This window comes from Telmatherina bonti, assembly GCF_933228915.1.
Source record: "Telmatherina bonti genome assembly, chromosome: 3".
Classification (NCBI taxonomy): Eukaryota; Metazoa; Chordata; class Actinopteri; order Atheriniformes; family Telmatherinidae; genus Telmatherina; species Telmatherina bonti.
In genome coordinates, this window is record NC_136621.1 from 28,271,451 (window position 1) to 28,288,439 (window position 16,989).

At 37.0% G+C, this 16,989-nt stretch overlaps 1 protein-coding gene across 1 annotated transcript; it reads right to left on the minus strand.

Moving 5' to 3' along the window:
• Positions 1-13,868: 13,868 nt before the first annotated feature.
• Positions 13,869-15,361, minus strand: pou4f2 (POU class 4 homeobox 2; the record flags this gene model as incomplete). The annotated part of the gene is made up of 2 exons (XM_079265136.1): positions 13,869-14,801; positions 15,137-15,361. The coding sequence occupies 2 exons, from the start codon at positions 15,359-15,361 to the stop codon at positions 13,869-13,871; spliced, it is 1,158 nt and encodes a 385-aa protein (XP_079121262.1).
• Positions 15,362-16,989: the final 1,628 nt, after the last annotated feature.

Genomic DNA, 16,989 nt, shown 5'->3' on the forward strand with positions numbered 1-16,989 from the left:
TGATAATGGGGAATTTATAAAAAAAAAAAAAAAAAAATCAGATTTTACGTCTGCAGTATTTTACATACAAAAAATAGCATGTAGTGCTTCATATGACAAAAAAACAAAATGGCAAGACCACACATGACTTGACAATTTTAAAAACACACACCTTATAATTTCTCTCTCTGACATGCCCTCAAACCCAACATGCATGCAGGAGCACTGCAGCAGAGAGCCCCCAGCCCTCTGCTGCAAAAGATGAAAGTAAGATAAAAGATAAAATCAAAGTTAACTCACACAAAATGAATTAAAAACCTGGTTTATTCCAAACTAAAACTGTAGGTTTTGTAGTTTAGAACTATTTAATTGTAGATCAAGAAATATGCTTTCATTGCAGGATCAAATACGTTTTGTATACTTATTTTTCTTGCTTTAAATTTTACTATATTTTTAAATTATATTACTATACCTCCATCAAATATATTATCTTTGAAAAAACCAATAATCAATTATTTAAAGTTTCAGTGTATTTAGTGTAGCGTGTAACTACAGTGTTATGTAGCTGCATTACAACATTTATAACAATTCCCTTTGCCTTCTCTTCTTTTTCTACTGAGCTTTTATTGTGCAACTGATGACTTGTCTACTTGTATTGCTCAATAAATATGCAAGTGACATCAGTCACCACTGCTGACGTAGACTTTCCTGTCCCTCTCAATTTGTGACGTCTCTCCTATTTTTGATCCTTTCTTTGTTTTTCATCATTGTGTCCAAGTTGGGGCGAAGTTGCAAAGAGACATTGTCAGCATTAGAAAAACTTATACTGTAAAGAATTTTATATTTTAACCCTCTAAGGCTTCACTTTTTTTTTTTTTTTTTGTGGTCTTAACTTGTCCTTTTAACCAAATGTAAAAAAAAAAAAGTAAATAAATAAATGCAAACAATTTTGGTGGAAATTGAGCAACACTTTTGCCATAAAGTGATGAAAAATGTCTCAGAAACTCCATGTATCAAATTTCATGCTGGGCTCTATACGATATATATATATATATATATATATATATATATATATATATATATATGTATATACATATACATATATATGTATATATATATATATATATATGTATATACATATACATATATATGTATATATATATATATATATATATATATATATATATATATATATATATATATATATATATATATATATATATATACATATACATATATATGTATATATATATATATATATATATATATATATATATATATATATATATATATATATTTATATATATATGTATATATATATATATATATATATATATATACATATATATATATATATATATATATATATATATATATATATATATATATATATATATATATATATATATATATATATATTAATTACCATGACTACAATGTTTCCCTCAAGAATCCATATTATATATACATATATATATATATATATATATATATATATATATATATATATATATATATATATATATATATATATATATATATATATATATATATGTATATATAATATGGATTCTTGAGGGAAACATTGTAGTCATGGTAATTAAGATAGTGGCTCATTTAATGTTTTATGCTATCAAGGGGCGGCTGTAGCTCAGGAGGAAGAGCAAGTTGGGGGATCGATTCCAGGCTTCCCCTGAAATGCCGAAGTGTCCTAGGGCAAGACACTGAACCCCAAACTGCCCCCCAATGTGCCTATCGGGGTAATATTGTGTTGACTGAGTGTGTGTGTGAATGGGTGAATGTGACAAGTAGTGTAAAGCGCTTTGAGTGGTCTGTATGATTAGAAAAGCGCTATAGAAGTACAAGTCCATTTACCATCAAGACTGAGGTGATGGAAATGTTTACATTTTTTGAACAATCAAAACCCTTCAGACCTTAAATGTGAACCCTAAAGTGAATTTATAGTCCAATAAATACACCTGAAGCATAATGACATCTTAAAAGACCTTCCCAAGGACAGCCATCTTCATATAAAGGTAAAAAAAGCTGTTGTGAATTCAAGAATCCAAATGCAAGACCATAATGAGAGAGAGAAAAAAACCATGCAAGGTCATCTTTCGCAAAAGCTGAAATTTTATCCTTTGGGGCAGAAAAGACAGAACTTTTTGTTTTAGCAAACTGCCCATCAAATAAGCGTAATTACCATCAGAATTCATACAGTGTTCTCAGACTCCTGAAGGCAAGTGGCCCCACTCAAATTAGCAGCTCTGATAAATCACCATTAATTAGCTAATAAAAGCCAGCAGGTGGTTCAGAGCCCAAAGACATCCCCTGGTTGTCTGAATTATGTATATAACAGCAGTGCACTGATAAAGTAAATGAGTAAGGGGAACAACAGATAGGAGTAGTAGAGGGCCCTCGTGTAGGGAAAATACTCCAATCAAACCTCCTGCAATTCCACAAGCCCACCCAAAGGAATACAAGTGGGTCTGACCCTCACTCAAATCACATAACTCATTGGGCTCTGGTGGGAGGCATATTTGTTCATGGATTATGCATACAGCATACAAAGTTTCCTGTAGCTCAACTGTGCATGAAGACCTTGCAAAAGATGTTACAGAAACATGAGGCAATTATTGAAAGATTGAGGCACAATGACCTCACTGCATTGAACTGACAAGGGCACCATGTATTCTTCTTCATCTACACATCATTATACATGAAAATAGCAGGAGCGGATGGATCTATTTATGCACCGTGCACAATATTCTGTTGAACATAGAGTGCAAATAATCTCGCAGAGAACTTTTTACAGCCTTGTGTACATGCATGAGTTAACAATAGGACAGTTATTTATCCAAAATAATTTAGTCAGAAAATATCACATGTTTTTATTTTTGATGGATAAAATTTAAAATTTAATTGTCTGTCTCTTATCCCATTTGTCTATTGGTATAATTTGTGTTTGTGAAATGAACTCTCCTAAAAATATTGACTAAGTTGACTAAGTTTTATCCTGTATCGAAATAATGGTATCATTACAACAATGCACACAAAGTGAGTATTTAACATAAAAAATTAAAATGCTACTTTATTAGCAGTAACATAGTTTATAGTGCCTCAGTAAATATATTGGTTTGATATGACTTGATATAAAGCTTAAACTGGTTTGAATATTATGATTATTCATTTAGATTTAAATGATTTAAATGATCTTTTAACATATTGCCTTGTACATAAACATATGCAAATGTCTCTTTTCTTACAAAGATTTTAGATTTTGCATGTCCCTGTTGTGTTCCTCTTCACATAGTTTGCTGGAACTTTGCTTCTTTGTGTCACCTTCACCAACTAGATCACAGAAATAAATGGAAACCATTGACAGAACATGTATCACGTCACCATCACACATACAACTGCATGACACAAACAAAACAGCCAATTATAGAATATATTGTTTCATAAGGACTCACAGGAAATGAAGAAATTTTGAGCAAATGCAAAGACATATAAAGCTGTGAAGACACTTAAAATCAGTATTATTTTAATCTTACTCGATCACATCTTGGCAGATATGTTGTTTGGCCTCTTAAAAAATGAAGAATCATGCGACATACCTTTTGTGTTTGCAGCTCAAGCTTCTGTTTCAATTAATTCCTCTTGCGCATCAGGATGAATAGAGGTTAAACCAACATGTAATAGCTCCTTCAGTGACTGACTTGGCGACGGATCTCACTTGATTACAAATACTTTTCATTTTATTGTTCACATTGATCCCATTTTTTTTTAAATGTATCAACATATACTGCTGTTTCCTTTAATGGTTCATTCTTTTTTATATGGGTGTGTTTATGTGTGTGTGAGTGTCCGTTATAACCCAACTAATTTAGTTAAACACTGACACAACTAAGTTTCACAGTCAGCAAACACACTCAGAAATCTAGTTTGCTTCTTTCCTCCTTGGGTAAATGAGCTTTTTTTCTCTGGGTTAGATGTCCTGAGGCAGTCACTTGGCAGAGGGTGAAAGAAATGGCAAAAAGGCATCCACACAAGTGGGACATGGGAGCAGATGGGACACTGATTGCAGTGTTGTTTACAGCTGTTGAGGTCTTTCCACACTGCTATATAGAGGTCAGAAACTATGTCTGCCTGCCACATTTCACAGCACTGCCACTGCGATACACAGGCATCTCACTGTCAATATTAGAAATTTCAAAGAAACACACTTTTAGAATATGAGTTTTTGTTTTTCAGCAACATGGACTTTTATTTGGGGGTGGTGGGGTATGGGGGTGGGAGGTTCTGCCAGCTGATATCAAATTTATTATTTTTTCTTACAAAGCTCTCCTGGCAAAAGCAGGCAATCTGCACATGCTCACACTTCTGATGTTTAAAAAGTGAGGGGGAGGGGGGGAAGGGGTGTAAAAAGGACAGCAGAGAGTGGGAAAGGAAAGCCATCCAACACAGAGGCCTTTGATGATCGTTAACATTTCTTTATGTTCGCATTGAATCACTTTATATGGTTTTACCAGGAACGTTGCACATTCAAGAACGTTCCATCAGGTTTCTGACTACAGTCTGTATCTCAAGCAATAATAGTCCAAAGCGGCAGGTGAAATATACCCAAAGTAATCAACCTTTTGCAAAGGCACCTCAGAAACACACATTTCAACAGCACAATGTAATCTAATACAGTGGGTGGCATCAACTCGCTTTGCTGAGACATTACTTTCAATAAAGCATTTGCATGGCAAGGTAGTAACTTTTTAGCAATAAAAATGCTATAAATCTCTCACTTCCATTACAGTAAATGACACACTGGTGGAAATTTGAGTTTGATGGTAAAGCCAGAATATGTTGAGCTTTTCTGATGCATATAGATGATTTCTTGTATCGCTTGGCATGATGTAGCATGTTTAATTAAAATGTTTTTTAAAAAAGGAACAGGATGATGATGCATGGAAATGTGTTTCTCTCTCTGCACTTGGAAGTCTTTGGTGTGGCATATTTGTGGTAGCAATCCTTAGCTGCAAATGTCTGTCTGAAAGTTGTCTGATGGCTCATTTACAGCATGATTGGGAGCCAACTGTCTGTACAGCTGGCTGCCCAGAATATTGCAACTGCTCTTTTATTACACACATAGTGATAAAAGTGAATAGAAGCCATATTTCCAGAAGATAATATTTTATGCCCATGCAATTATTTAAAAAAAGGAAACTTCATGGTTTGCATCCTATGTTTCTTTTCTTCCATGAAAAGCAAAGCAAATTACAATATGTTGAGTAAAACAGCGCATAACATTGAAATCCATGCAGCAATTATATGCAGGATTAATCTTGAGTCTTCAAATTGTATTGTGCTGATATGTAGTTGCACATATTACCAGAGAGAAGACCAAACATAAAGCAACATGTGAGCTTTGCAAAGCAAGCTTAAAGTCCATGAACACATTGAGATCTAGTGTGAAACTCCTTAACATACCATGATATAAAATAAAAATGTGTTTGTTTCGCATTGCCCCACTTTCCAAATTGTCTACATTTTTACACCTTTTACATTATTTTTTTTCAATCTTTTTCACCTAATATTAAAATAACGTTAAGCACAGTATAGCTATTAAGCCTGATGTAATGTTATTGTTTTTTCTGTCACTGAATGAAAGCAACATTTCTAAAAAGAGAACAAAGCCTAAGTAGATGTAAGACATTTCTGTTCTCCACTATTTTAAACTAAAAAAGGAATATTAATCATTGCTTCACACACCACTGTTTGATAAAATAGAAATGACAAACAACACCAGATTTAACCATAAAAACACCATAATTCAGTTTATATTGTAACATGTAACTTATTTTAATAAAGAAGTAATTAAAAACAAAATTAAACAAACTTTTTTGTGCTGCCTCCTAAGACATTAAGAGACTCACCTCTGTAATGTGACAAAATGAAAAATTTACTTCCTCACCCCCGCCCTTCCGAAAAAAAAGTGATTTTATCAGTTTCTTGGGCTGCTAAACATCATTCTGGTGGCAAACAGAAATTTGATCATTCAAACCATTTTATTTGTGATACACACTTACTCACTACTGATGTAATCTTCAAGATGTGATGTTTAGTTTCGCCATTTTCTCGCCTGTGCCCCCAGACTGGACCATCATGTTTGGTTCATAACTGTGAAATTCAGTATATTTCACTTAGTTTTATTTGTTCTAATTTTATTTCTATGTGAACATACAGATCCACAGATTAAATTAAAATGATAAGAAAAACTAGGGTTTGTGAGTACAACGAGTCATCAAAGTGGTCCCACAACCAGTCTAAACTGTTTCTGTGGAGGTATTCTGTTAATCATATTAATTAATGAAAGTATACTATAAATCATTCATCAACTATTTACTGTATAGTTTTGATGCATTATGCAATTCTTTAGACAGGATTAGGGTTGATGCAGAGTGGATTTGTATTTGGGAATTGTGTGTGTGTGTGTGTGTCCTTATTGGTGCTGTGAGATGCATAGTTATCGAGACCATAATTTAGTCCATTATGTCCTCTGGTTTGCAGTCATAGCCCCAGGCCTCTGGCACTGAACGTTGTGTCATTTGCTACCAACTGGGTTTTTGATGAGAGTGTGTGACCTAGACGCCTCATCCCTCACCACTGTCTCATTTCCTTTATTTACATCTGTCTTTAGCATTCTAATTACTCTCTTTATTGCTTTAGCCTGGAGGAATCTGTTATACTGCAGAAAAAGGGACTAAGGACACTGGAGTTTAAACCAATAATAAAGCAGCGTAACTCCTATTACCCCTGGGCAAAGACGGAGCCTGTGAGGCTCTTTTTATGGGCTGTGGGCATGCAAACTATAGCCAGGCCTTTTCTGTTTAGGATGTAGATGCAAAGTTCCATTTGCTTTTCTGGAGTGTGAAAATCAAAACTATTTGTTTTCACTTAAAAGTTTTACACAACCAACAGAGATTTGACTATTCTGACACACATTGCATTTTTCCTTTAATCTCTACCTGCATGTATGAATATATATGACATTTTTGCATGAAACTTAAATTAAAAACAAACAAAAAAAAAACCTTAAATGTTTTAAATGATCTGTCCCTTCCCACCAAATCTTATAAAATAGCATCAAGAGTAGGCACAGCGGTCTTTAATGAGCTCTCAACTTTAAAGACTTGAAGGATATTAACAAGCTGCTTGACAAATGGTGCTTAGAAGCACATTAAAGACGCAGCTAATGGTGCGCATAATGACGGCTAATTTTCGATCAGATATAAATTAGAGCCCCCAACAGTTATTTGCCTTAAGGACTTTATGTAAATGATTCTGTTCTGTATAAACTGAAAACTGAGATGGCTTGAGTGAGTGAGTGAGTGAGTGAGTGAGTGAGTGAGTGAGTGAGTGAGTGAGTGAGTGAGACTAATAGATTTGCAACAGAACACTGCTGTCAAAACCCAGTGAAGAGACATCCTATGAATGGTGGGACAACTTTGTCATTACGATCTGATGTCTGGATGGTCCATGACTTACTAATACTGAACAACTGTTGGTGGCCACATGAAGGAAAATCTGCCAGAATATCAGGGGACAGACAGTTTACAAACATGCATCTCTGTCCTGTGCCTGATGAGGCACAGACCAATAAGACTGAGAAACCCACTGTTGTCACTTATTTACCTGATGACAATAACAACTGTTTAATGTTGTGCATTTTGACACCATGAGGCTCTGATTCTTCTTAATAATATCATCAAGTTGTCAAAGTCTTGCACTGCTGCAACCAGTGTTTTACATTTGTAACTGGGCATTTGTATTGGTCCCACCGTGGTTCACACACTTTAATGGACATTTTGCTCATGGTTTCTAACCATTTTAGTTTTTTTTTTCCTTTTTGTGTTTGTGTGTGAGATAGAGACACACAGAAAGAGAGAATTCTGAGGGCAATAAAGCTATGTGAAATGGCATTTGTGTATCAAAGCTATTCAATTCTGCAGTCCTGCTTGTTTTTAATGTACCCATGCGCCAACACACCTGACTTAGTCTTTGTACAGAGCTTCATATGCTGTTGTTTAAGTTAGGAGTGTTGGAGCAGGGAAACAATGAAAACCTGCAGGACTGTGGTCCTTGTGGAACTGAGCTGAAGAGCCCTTTTGTACATGTTCAAGGCTGAATGCCGTCTCTCAACATGAAAATTACAGCACTTCAAATAACTCGTCTTTGCATGTTGTTCAAATGTGGTTTCCTGAGAACAGGCTGCAAATCTAGAACCAAACCAAATAAGGATGAAAAATGTCATTTGATGGTTTTCTTTCAGGGGAATGTATTGGAAAAACGTACAAACTTCTGTCTTACGACCTAATGGTCTTAATTTTGTTTAGACGTAACCGTGTTTCAGCCTTTTATAGCAACCTATTGCATAGTCTTGTGGTATGAAGTCTTGACCTATCATTAGTAAAAGACAAAGAAGAAGAAAACCCTTCATAAAAATTGTGAAATCAGTTGTAGAAATCAAACACATTAAAAAACTTGATGCATCGGATTCCATTCTTGTTAGATTGCTAATAAAATTATGTCACTAAAACTGTATAATTGGTCCCAGGTAACAACTGGAAAGTTTCCCTGGCCCAGATTTCATTTTGAATTACCATTCATCATTATCTATTAAACTGGAATCTCTAAACTGGATCACAGTGAGAAAACGCCCAATCTGGTTTAGATGTAGTGTAAAACATTCTTGCTGTATTGGAGACAGATTATTTGCGTTCATCTTAAACAGCAATAAAGTGATATTCCATAAACAAATGCATTCAGAAATTTATCTAACTTCAAGATGAAAAATTAAGCTTAGTCTTTCCCACACATTAAAGAACAACATACGCCAAGAATTTATATGAGTCTGGGATTTTTTTTTTTTCTTTTACAATTTTTAAATACCACATCTCCATCAATAAGAAATATATGAAAGAGCTGAGCAAGCTCTGGGGAAAAGGTATGAACTAGGTTTTGCATCCAAATGATTATTTTGGAGTCACACACATGTCACTGGTGACTGTGGCTTTTTCAGCATCCATCCTCTAATCATGCCCCTGAGCCATTTTAGTTATGGAGGCTGTGAACGTTTTTTAGTAGTATTAAATTAACAGGATTTTTAAACCTCTATCTTTGGAGGAGGTGGGAATACAATTTCTTGTTATTCTAAAGTTTCTATATTAAATTAAATTTCGAATAAAATAATAAAAATAAAAATGAACATAGGCCTTTACGTTTTATTTATTTTTAGGGTAAAATATTAATAACTAATAGTCGAAGTGTTTAAAAGGATCTAAACCATGCATTTTTAATGAAGAATTAACTATTTTCTACTCATGTCTGGGCGATTCATGTTCATTTCATAGATTTTTCTTCTTTGAATACAAAAAAAAAAAAAAAAAAAAGGGGGGGGGGGGGGGGGACAGGCCCCACAATGATGGGGTATCTCATGGTTACAATCACAACGCTTCTCGGGCACAATTATGTGTTTTTGTGTCTTGACCTTTCTGATGTTACATTTAAAAATTTAAAAAAATTAAAAAAGAAATAAACTTTTTTTTTTTCAGCAGTCGTTATAAAACGAGTCGATAGTTTAGGACACAAAGTCTAAAGTTGTAATTCAGGGTCAAGTTCCAACTTTAATCGGTCGAGTTATTCATTTATCCCTTATTATTGCCTCATCGAAGATTAACTCTTCTATATAAACTCTGCTCTGAAAAAAAAAAACAAAACTTTAAATACGGCAGGCGTGCACATAAAAAAGTGCCCCTTAGCATCAGCTCTTCAACATGCGCGTGGATTGCGCGTGCCATATAGAGGAGGCAGGGGGAGAGGGAGAGATGGAGCTGTTTCACTGGCAGATACACACTGTGGCTTTCCCTCCCCTTGCATGCCATCCTCGATCAAAAAGTATCCCACCAACCTCCTTCTAGCCATCCAGTGCTGCTTCATCGATTAGATTCTGGAAAACACTTAACAAACTAATGACTATTGATGGCTGATTAATATTGCATCAACAACAACTGATTGGCGACAATATCAAATGGCGATTGCCGCTTCACATTCAGGCAGCCATCTGACGGGTTTGTGCACCAGTATTCTGGCGGCGAAAAGAGCCAACAGATAATAAATAAAGGGTTATAGGCCTACAGAGTGTAGCGCCTTCAATTTATGGCTCGCAGTTCGTCTAATTCGAGAGCAGTCGCGTCTTTGAAGGCAGACACTTGGCGTAAATGTACAGTTAAAATATTCTACTCTCAGGTCCCCGGGCGGAGCTCCGACAGTCCCTGGCTTCATTAAAATTTCATCAGTATCCCTGTGAAAGGGGGGAAATGTTCAGGGGAAAGAGAAAAATAAAACAGAAGGCGTAATTATAACAAAAGGAAACAGCACTGCCCTTTTCGTTTTGCAGAAGGCTCCCACAGTGTCCTTCTATGCATGTGTCAACGTATGTCTGTTCAGCCTGAGCATATGTGTCTTTTGGCTTTAAATTATTTGGCTATAATTTGGCTATATATATATATATATATATATATATATATATATATATATATATATATATATATATATATATATATATATATATAGGCGAACTTCGATTTGTTTTATTTCGTGCCGAGGCCTCTTCGCTGTGTCTTGTCTTTTTTTTTTTTTTTTTTTTTTTCAGTGCTTGGGTTACATTGATATCAAAGAATCCAAATCGATTTTCTCTCAATGTGTAAATCTAAAATCAGACAACAGCAGTGTGGTTCAGAATCTGCCTCCTTCTGTGCCTGTGCGGAGCTCGGGCATGTCAAGCAGGCTCACTGAATAAAGTTAATTTCTATTCCCGATGAGACCCTCACTCGGCAGCCCTCCCTGACCAGCGGTAATTAACAGGGATAGCTAATGACTACTTAACTCGCTCTTCATAATTATCTGTTTTTCATAATTTTATGTGTAATTTAATAATTCGCTCTTATTAACGTATTAAGTGAATAGCTCGTTCTGGGGAAATTAGAAGCACTCACCAGGAGCATCTTTTAATTGATGAACCATCATTGCTGTCTCATTAATAAGGGTCGTTTTGATACACTTAATTTGTCACGGGGGTGGCGGCTGAACATGTTTAGTGTCATGAATCTGTTGTATTTCAGGCAAAGGGACGTTTCAGGGTTTGAGTGTTCTGGTAAAACCCCTTGTTAGATTAGATAAATAATCTTGTGTCCGTCATAATATTGCGTATTTATATTTACATTGTTCTGGTTAAATAAGTGGAAAAAAGGAGCAAGATTTTTTTTAATTGTAAACACCTTGACTTTCTCACTGCTAATTGTTTATTTTTCTTCCTTTTTGTGACTTAAGCCCCCCCAATTCCGATTTAAGATTAAAAATATAAATAAATCACGCTATTCAGATTATTCAGTGTGTTTAAAATGTGAAAGACATAGGTTTCAGAAATATTTGGTTCTTTACAATAGCCTGTGTATCTGTCCATGGTGCTGAAACGCCAAAAAGTCAGCCAGTCAGCCCAGAAACCCCAAAACTGCAGCATTGCTTTGGAAACAGCTCTCAAAATGTACTATTTTTTTTTTTTTCATTTGGTTTATTTTCCTATTTATCTTCCTTATATCAAACCACGACACTCAAGCAAAGGTTTTTTTTGCTTCAAAGCCTGCATGATCGAGGCATGTTTGAGTGTGTATTTAAATAGAGACGGGCATATTGGCAGGCGAGCTGTTTTTCTGGCGGGCTGACATCTGGCAAGTCTGCGCTCCAGGGACCCATCTTGCTCTCCACAGACCCCCTGATTAGACTCTAATAGAATATTAGCATTTGCTCTCAGGTAAGGCAACAGTGAGCCGCATAAGCTGGCAGCAAGTCACCGGAGAAGCCAGGTGTGTCTTTAACACTGATGGAGTGCAGAAAGTGGTTCCTATTGGGCCTGCTGCATGAGGGTGCATGGAGAAGGATGGTGAACGCAGAAATTCAATGGGAAGAATATGGACGTTTCTAATTACTTTTCACATTTCCATACTCGGTAATCATCTGACTCTCAAATTAGCCATGATGAGAAGGGAAGGGTGTGATTATTGGTGTTGTCCTGCTCACAATCACCGTGGCAGAGTTCATTTCCCAAAAAGAAACCGGTCAGCATTTAGTAATTATAAGGTGTTCCTACCTTTAAAAAAAAAGAGAAAGAGAGAAATAAAACAGCTGAACTCACATAAACCTAAAGAATCCACAAGCTGTTTTTTAAAAGCTGTGTAGCCCTCAGCTAAACCGTTTCCCTCCTTCTCATCAATAAATAAACAGATGAATATATAAAAGAATATTAATATGTCTGGATGAGCCACATTACACACTGCAGTCATGGAAAACGTCGGATTAAATGTTAAAGTTTGTTCTTTAATGAAACACATATTGCAGTTCAATAATTAAATAAATTAAAATTACATGGATGTAATAAATTAATAGAATTATTTAACCAGGGAACCAAAAAAGCAACGTACATTACAGAAATAAGTTACCTCAGCTAAACAGCAATACAGCAAAAACCTGTACGGATATATTTATGTGCATCGACTTATTCCAATGAAATATTTACATTGTACACGTATACTTCCATGAAGCTGTTTCTTTTTCTCTTCAAGAAAAAACATTACTTAAACAAAGTGATTTAACAAGCAACGACTTCATAATGATGCGCGTATATTTATACAAATAAATAGCAGAAAACATACATAAAATAATTTCAAAAGAGAATACTATCTCATATATATCTCGATTGTACCATCTCAAATGTTAGAATTCGTAAAATTTGTGACTGTGTTTCACAGTCGTTTCCCTTTAAACCAGGACAACACGCTTAACTTGCTGTCAGAATTTGATTTTCTCAGGCAAAACGAGGAGGGGGAATCCCAATAAATATATAATGAAGTAAACATGACCTCACTCACTAAATAGTTCATAAGACACCGGCCCACGCTGGATTGTAAGCTCACTGTAGACGGTTAAAAATCATGTGTTTCAATTGCAATAATTTGTTAAATCTTTAGAAGTCAGTCCTTATTTCGATCCTTTCACAAAACGAGGCCCAATTTAAAGCCCTAGAAAAACCCCAGGTATCTTCATCATAGATCCATGACTTAGATCAAACATGGTAACGAAATAAGTGGAATTAATTACATATTTAGACAGAAAATGAAGTGTGTGTGACAAGTAAATTGTTCATTTACAGAAGGTTGTTTGGTAGTAATCTAATATTAGCTTTCAAGATCAAGTTGTGTGTTGTCCTCCTTAATCCCCCTATGGACCCCGAATAAATGTCAGACTGCATTGTCATGAACTCGGACGGGAAAAGCTCATCCTCTAAGCCAAAAAATAGAAAGACCAATTGTCACCAACCAAGTGCTTTGAATTAAATAACGGCGCTGTGTGTATAAATAAAAGAGTTATTTTCATTGAGGTGTAACGCAAACTATAGTCACCATTTGAAATCAATAATAAATAATTAAAAAAAAAAAAAAAATCAAAGCCTATTGAGTCCTGCAAGTCATACTGCGTTGGCATTAAAAAGGTGAGGCATAGTAAGTGTGGAAACAGTGGTCTTACTTGTTCTGTCAAACGATGCCTCACTTGACTCCACATGTCCCTCTCTGCGAGTAAAAGACGTGACTGGGTGTTTTTCGACTTTTTCACTTATTGTTCGTTTTTTTTTTTTTTCATGATTTTTTTTCTTTAGGAAAGTTCAAAGCACAAAGTCATTGATGATTGAAAAAACTGGTGTGAGATAGGAAATATGATACAAATCATCTCTAAACAGTTCCAAAGTCTTTTTTTTTTTCGGTGGCGGTGGTTTACAGCAGTCTTTAGACGCATGCAGAGTACTTCATCCGTTTCTGTTTCTGTCGCTGGTTACAAAACCAGACCCGCACCACGTTCTTTTTCAGGTCCAGCTTTTCCGCGATTGCTGCGATTTTCTCCGATGAGGGTCGCGGCTGAATGGCAAAGTAGGCCTCCAGTGATCGCTTCTCTGGCGCGGCTATCGACGTGCGCTTCCTCTTTTTCTCCGCGCCGTTGAACAATTCGGGTTTGTTAAGTTTCTCCCTGTGTGATTTCTCGGCTTCTTCCAGCCACGCTTGCAGGATAGGCTTCAAAGCAATCATGTTGTTGTGAGAGAGCGTGAGGGACTCGAATCGGCAGATGGTGCTTTGGCTGAGGGAGCCCACCCCAGGAATCTTCAGACTGGCTAGAGCTGACCCTACATCCGCCTGGGTAACCCCAAGTTTGATCCGTCTCTGCTTAAACCTCTCTGCGAAGGCTTCCAAGTCCCTGGGATCGGCGTCCACATCGTTCATGCCCATGTGCGGCGGTAGCCCGTGGGCATGAGCCATGTTGAGAGCTGCCTGGTGCATGTGGTTCATGCCCGCCATGTGGGCAGGATGCGCAGGCGTGGAAACCACCGAGCCATCCGGCCCTGCCATGGCTCCCAGTGCCAGTCCCGGGGTGATGTGGTCTAGCAGGTCCCCTTCCAGTGCCTGGTGAGGCTGGTGATGGTGGTGGTGGTGGTGGTGATGGTGGTGGCCAGCCAGAGCGGACGGATGAGAAATAGGCACCGAAGATGAGGAGGAGGAAGACGACGTGCAGGGGAGCGTGTTCATGGTGTGGTAGGTCGCGTCCGGTTTGAAGGGACTGTGATGTGGAGGGTGGTGGTGGCTCTTGGTCTGCGAGACTATATCCACCGCCGCTAGAGCTTCAGCCCGGGCCAGCAAACTCTCATCCAAGCCTCCGAATATATTGCTCTGCAATTGCAAATAGAATGCACACATAGCTGTCAGCAGGGAATTCTCCCTCCACTCCTCGGTTTAAAACATTTCCAGAATGTGAAAAAAAGAAATCCTAAAAAAAAAAAAAAAAAAAAGGAGCACACAAAACAAGACACTTGCAACATCCCAGGTCATAAAAATTAATACGAAAAGGCAAAGCCGGCTGAATACATAAGTTGAGCTGAGGAAAAAAAAAATATGGAGGTGTTGGGTGATTTGCTGTGCAGACATGAAAAAAACATCAAGCGAAAAAAAAAAAAAAGTGGGCTGTCAAAATGTGCCTTTAAGCAGTGATTATGCAGAATACGTACCGGTGGGGTTGGGAGACAGGCTCTACGCATCGCCTCCGAGCTGCTGCTGCTGCCGCTGCTGCTGATGATGCTGCTGCTGTGTCGGGAGGATGAGCAGGACGATGAAGGTGCATTGGAAGTCAAAGTGGAGGACGAGGAAGAATGCAGCGAGGAGTACTTGGGTTCGGGCAAGCTGGTGTGCGCCATGGCGAAAGGCTGCTTGCTGTTCAGAGACATCATCATCATATTTGCTGGCGTCCAAACCTCAGCAAGTTCCTTTTAATAAGTTAAGACTCCGCCTCCTCGGTCGGGAGTTGAAGCCCCAATTGCTTCGCAGGAGTCTCAAGTCGCTGTCGAATAAAAGTGTAGGCTGAAGACGGTGGTCCAACTCTGAGTCACATCTATTTATTATTACTGGCGGAGGTATGGAAGTGTCTCGTCTCTTTTTTTTTCTTTTCTTTTTTTTGGCACAAGTGAGATATCACTGACACCAACGAGCCATGAGCACAGCAGATGCTTCTTCCTTTTGTGGACTTGTGGCGCGATTGTTCAAAAATACTTTCTGTTTTTCTCCTTCAGATGCCGCCACCTTGTATTATGTTAATATTTTTTTCTGGACATGTATATATTAAATATATAAATATATATATATTGGTATATTCGGCAGAGCTCCTCATGGATGACACCTGGAAAAAAAAAACGAAAAAAAAAAACCAAAAAAACAATTCTCTTCGTCTCTTAGGAATTCCAAAAGACTTGAAGTTAGTTGCCGCTGTCGTTGAGCTGCTTGCTTTTTTGACCAAAGTTTCCGTCTTGAGAAGAGCGTCAGTGAGGAGTAATGGCGGTGACAGACTCTGTACTGTACCTCTTCGATACGTTGAATGCTGCGGGGACCCGAACTGCCTCTGCTCTGAGGCGAAGGGCAGACTGAGTCTCTCCCCGCCTCTCTCCCTCTCTCTTCCCTTCTCCACCTCTCGCTCTCTCTCTCTCTCTCTCTCCCTGACACACAACACACACACACACCCTTTCCCTCTCGCTCAGTGTCTCTCTCGCTCGCACACACGCTCCTCTCAGCTGCACCTGAAAAACCTTTTCATGATTTATTATTCTTCATTAGCCGCACCACCACCACCACTGCCGCCGCCACTGGGGACTCTGCGCATGGGCAGTCTGCAACAAGGCATTTATTTAAAATGACTCCACTTCATCACAAACACCTCGTTACCAAAAAAAAAAAAAAAACAATGCAATGAAGATGAGGGATTTTTTTTTGTTCTAATTCCGTTTTTATTGTATCTTAAAAATACAATTATTATTATTATATTATATACAAAACTTTAATCCCATTTGGCCATGGGTCTCAGAAGGAGCAGAGAAAGTTCAACAAACACCATGGACAGCTCCGCTTTTTAACGCAAAGTCAAAAATATTTTTTTTTTCTGATTTAAAAAACAAAAACAAAAAATAGTGAAATCTTAAAAAAAAAAAAAAAAAAACACATTTGAAAATTTGAAGGCACCTAAATATCTCCAAACGTTGATATTGCATTTAGTGCTTTACTATTTCGTTTTAACTATAATTGAAACCAAATAAAAAACGTGGAAAAAAGATGTAAAAATTAAACCTATTTTGACTATTTTGCGCTGTCATTATCGCCTTGTGTTAATGTGCAAACACACAATGATAAATCCGTTTTTTTTTTCCTTTCCATTTTTTAAAGTAATGAGCCCTGTTTAATCGCAAATCTATATTCTTGTCATAGCAGGCTATTATCTTATCTCTCCTCTAATTAAGTCACATTATCGTTAATATAATTACAACATTTAATCACGTAGTAATTAACATGAGGTGTCTAAATTGTTTAATATGATCTG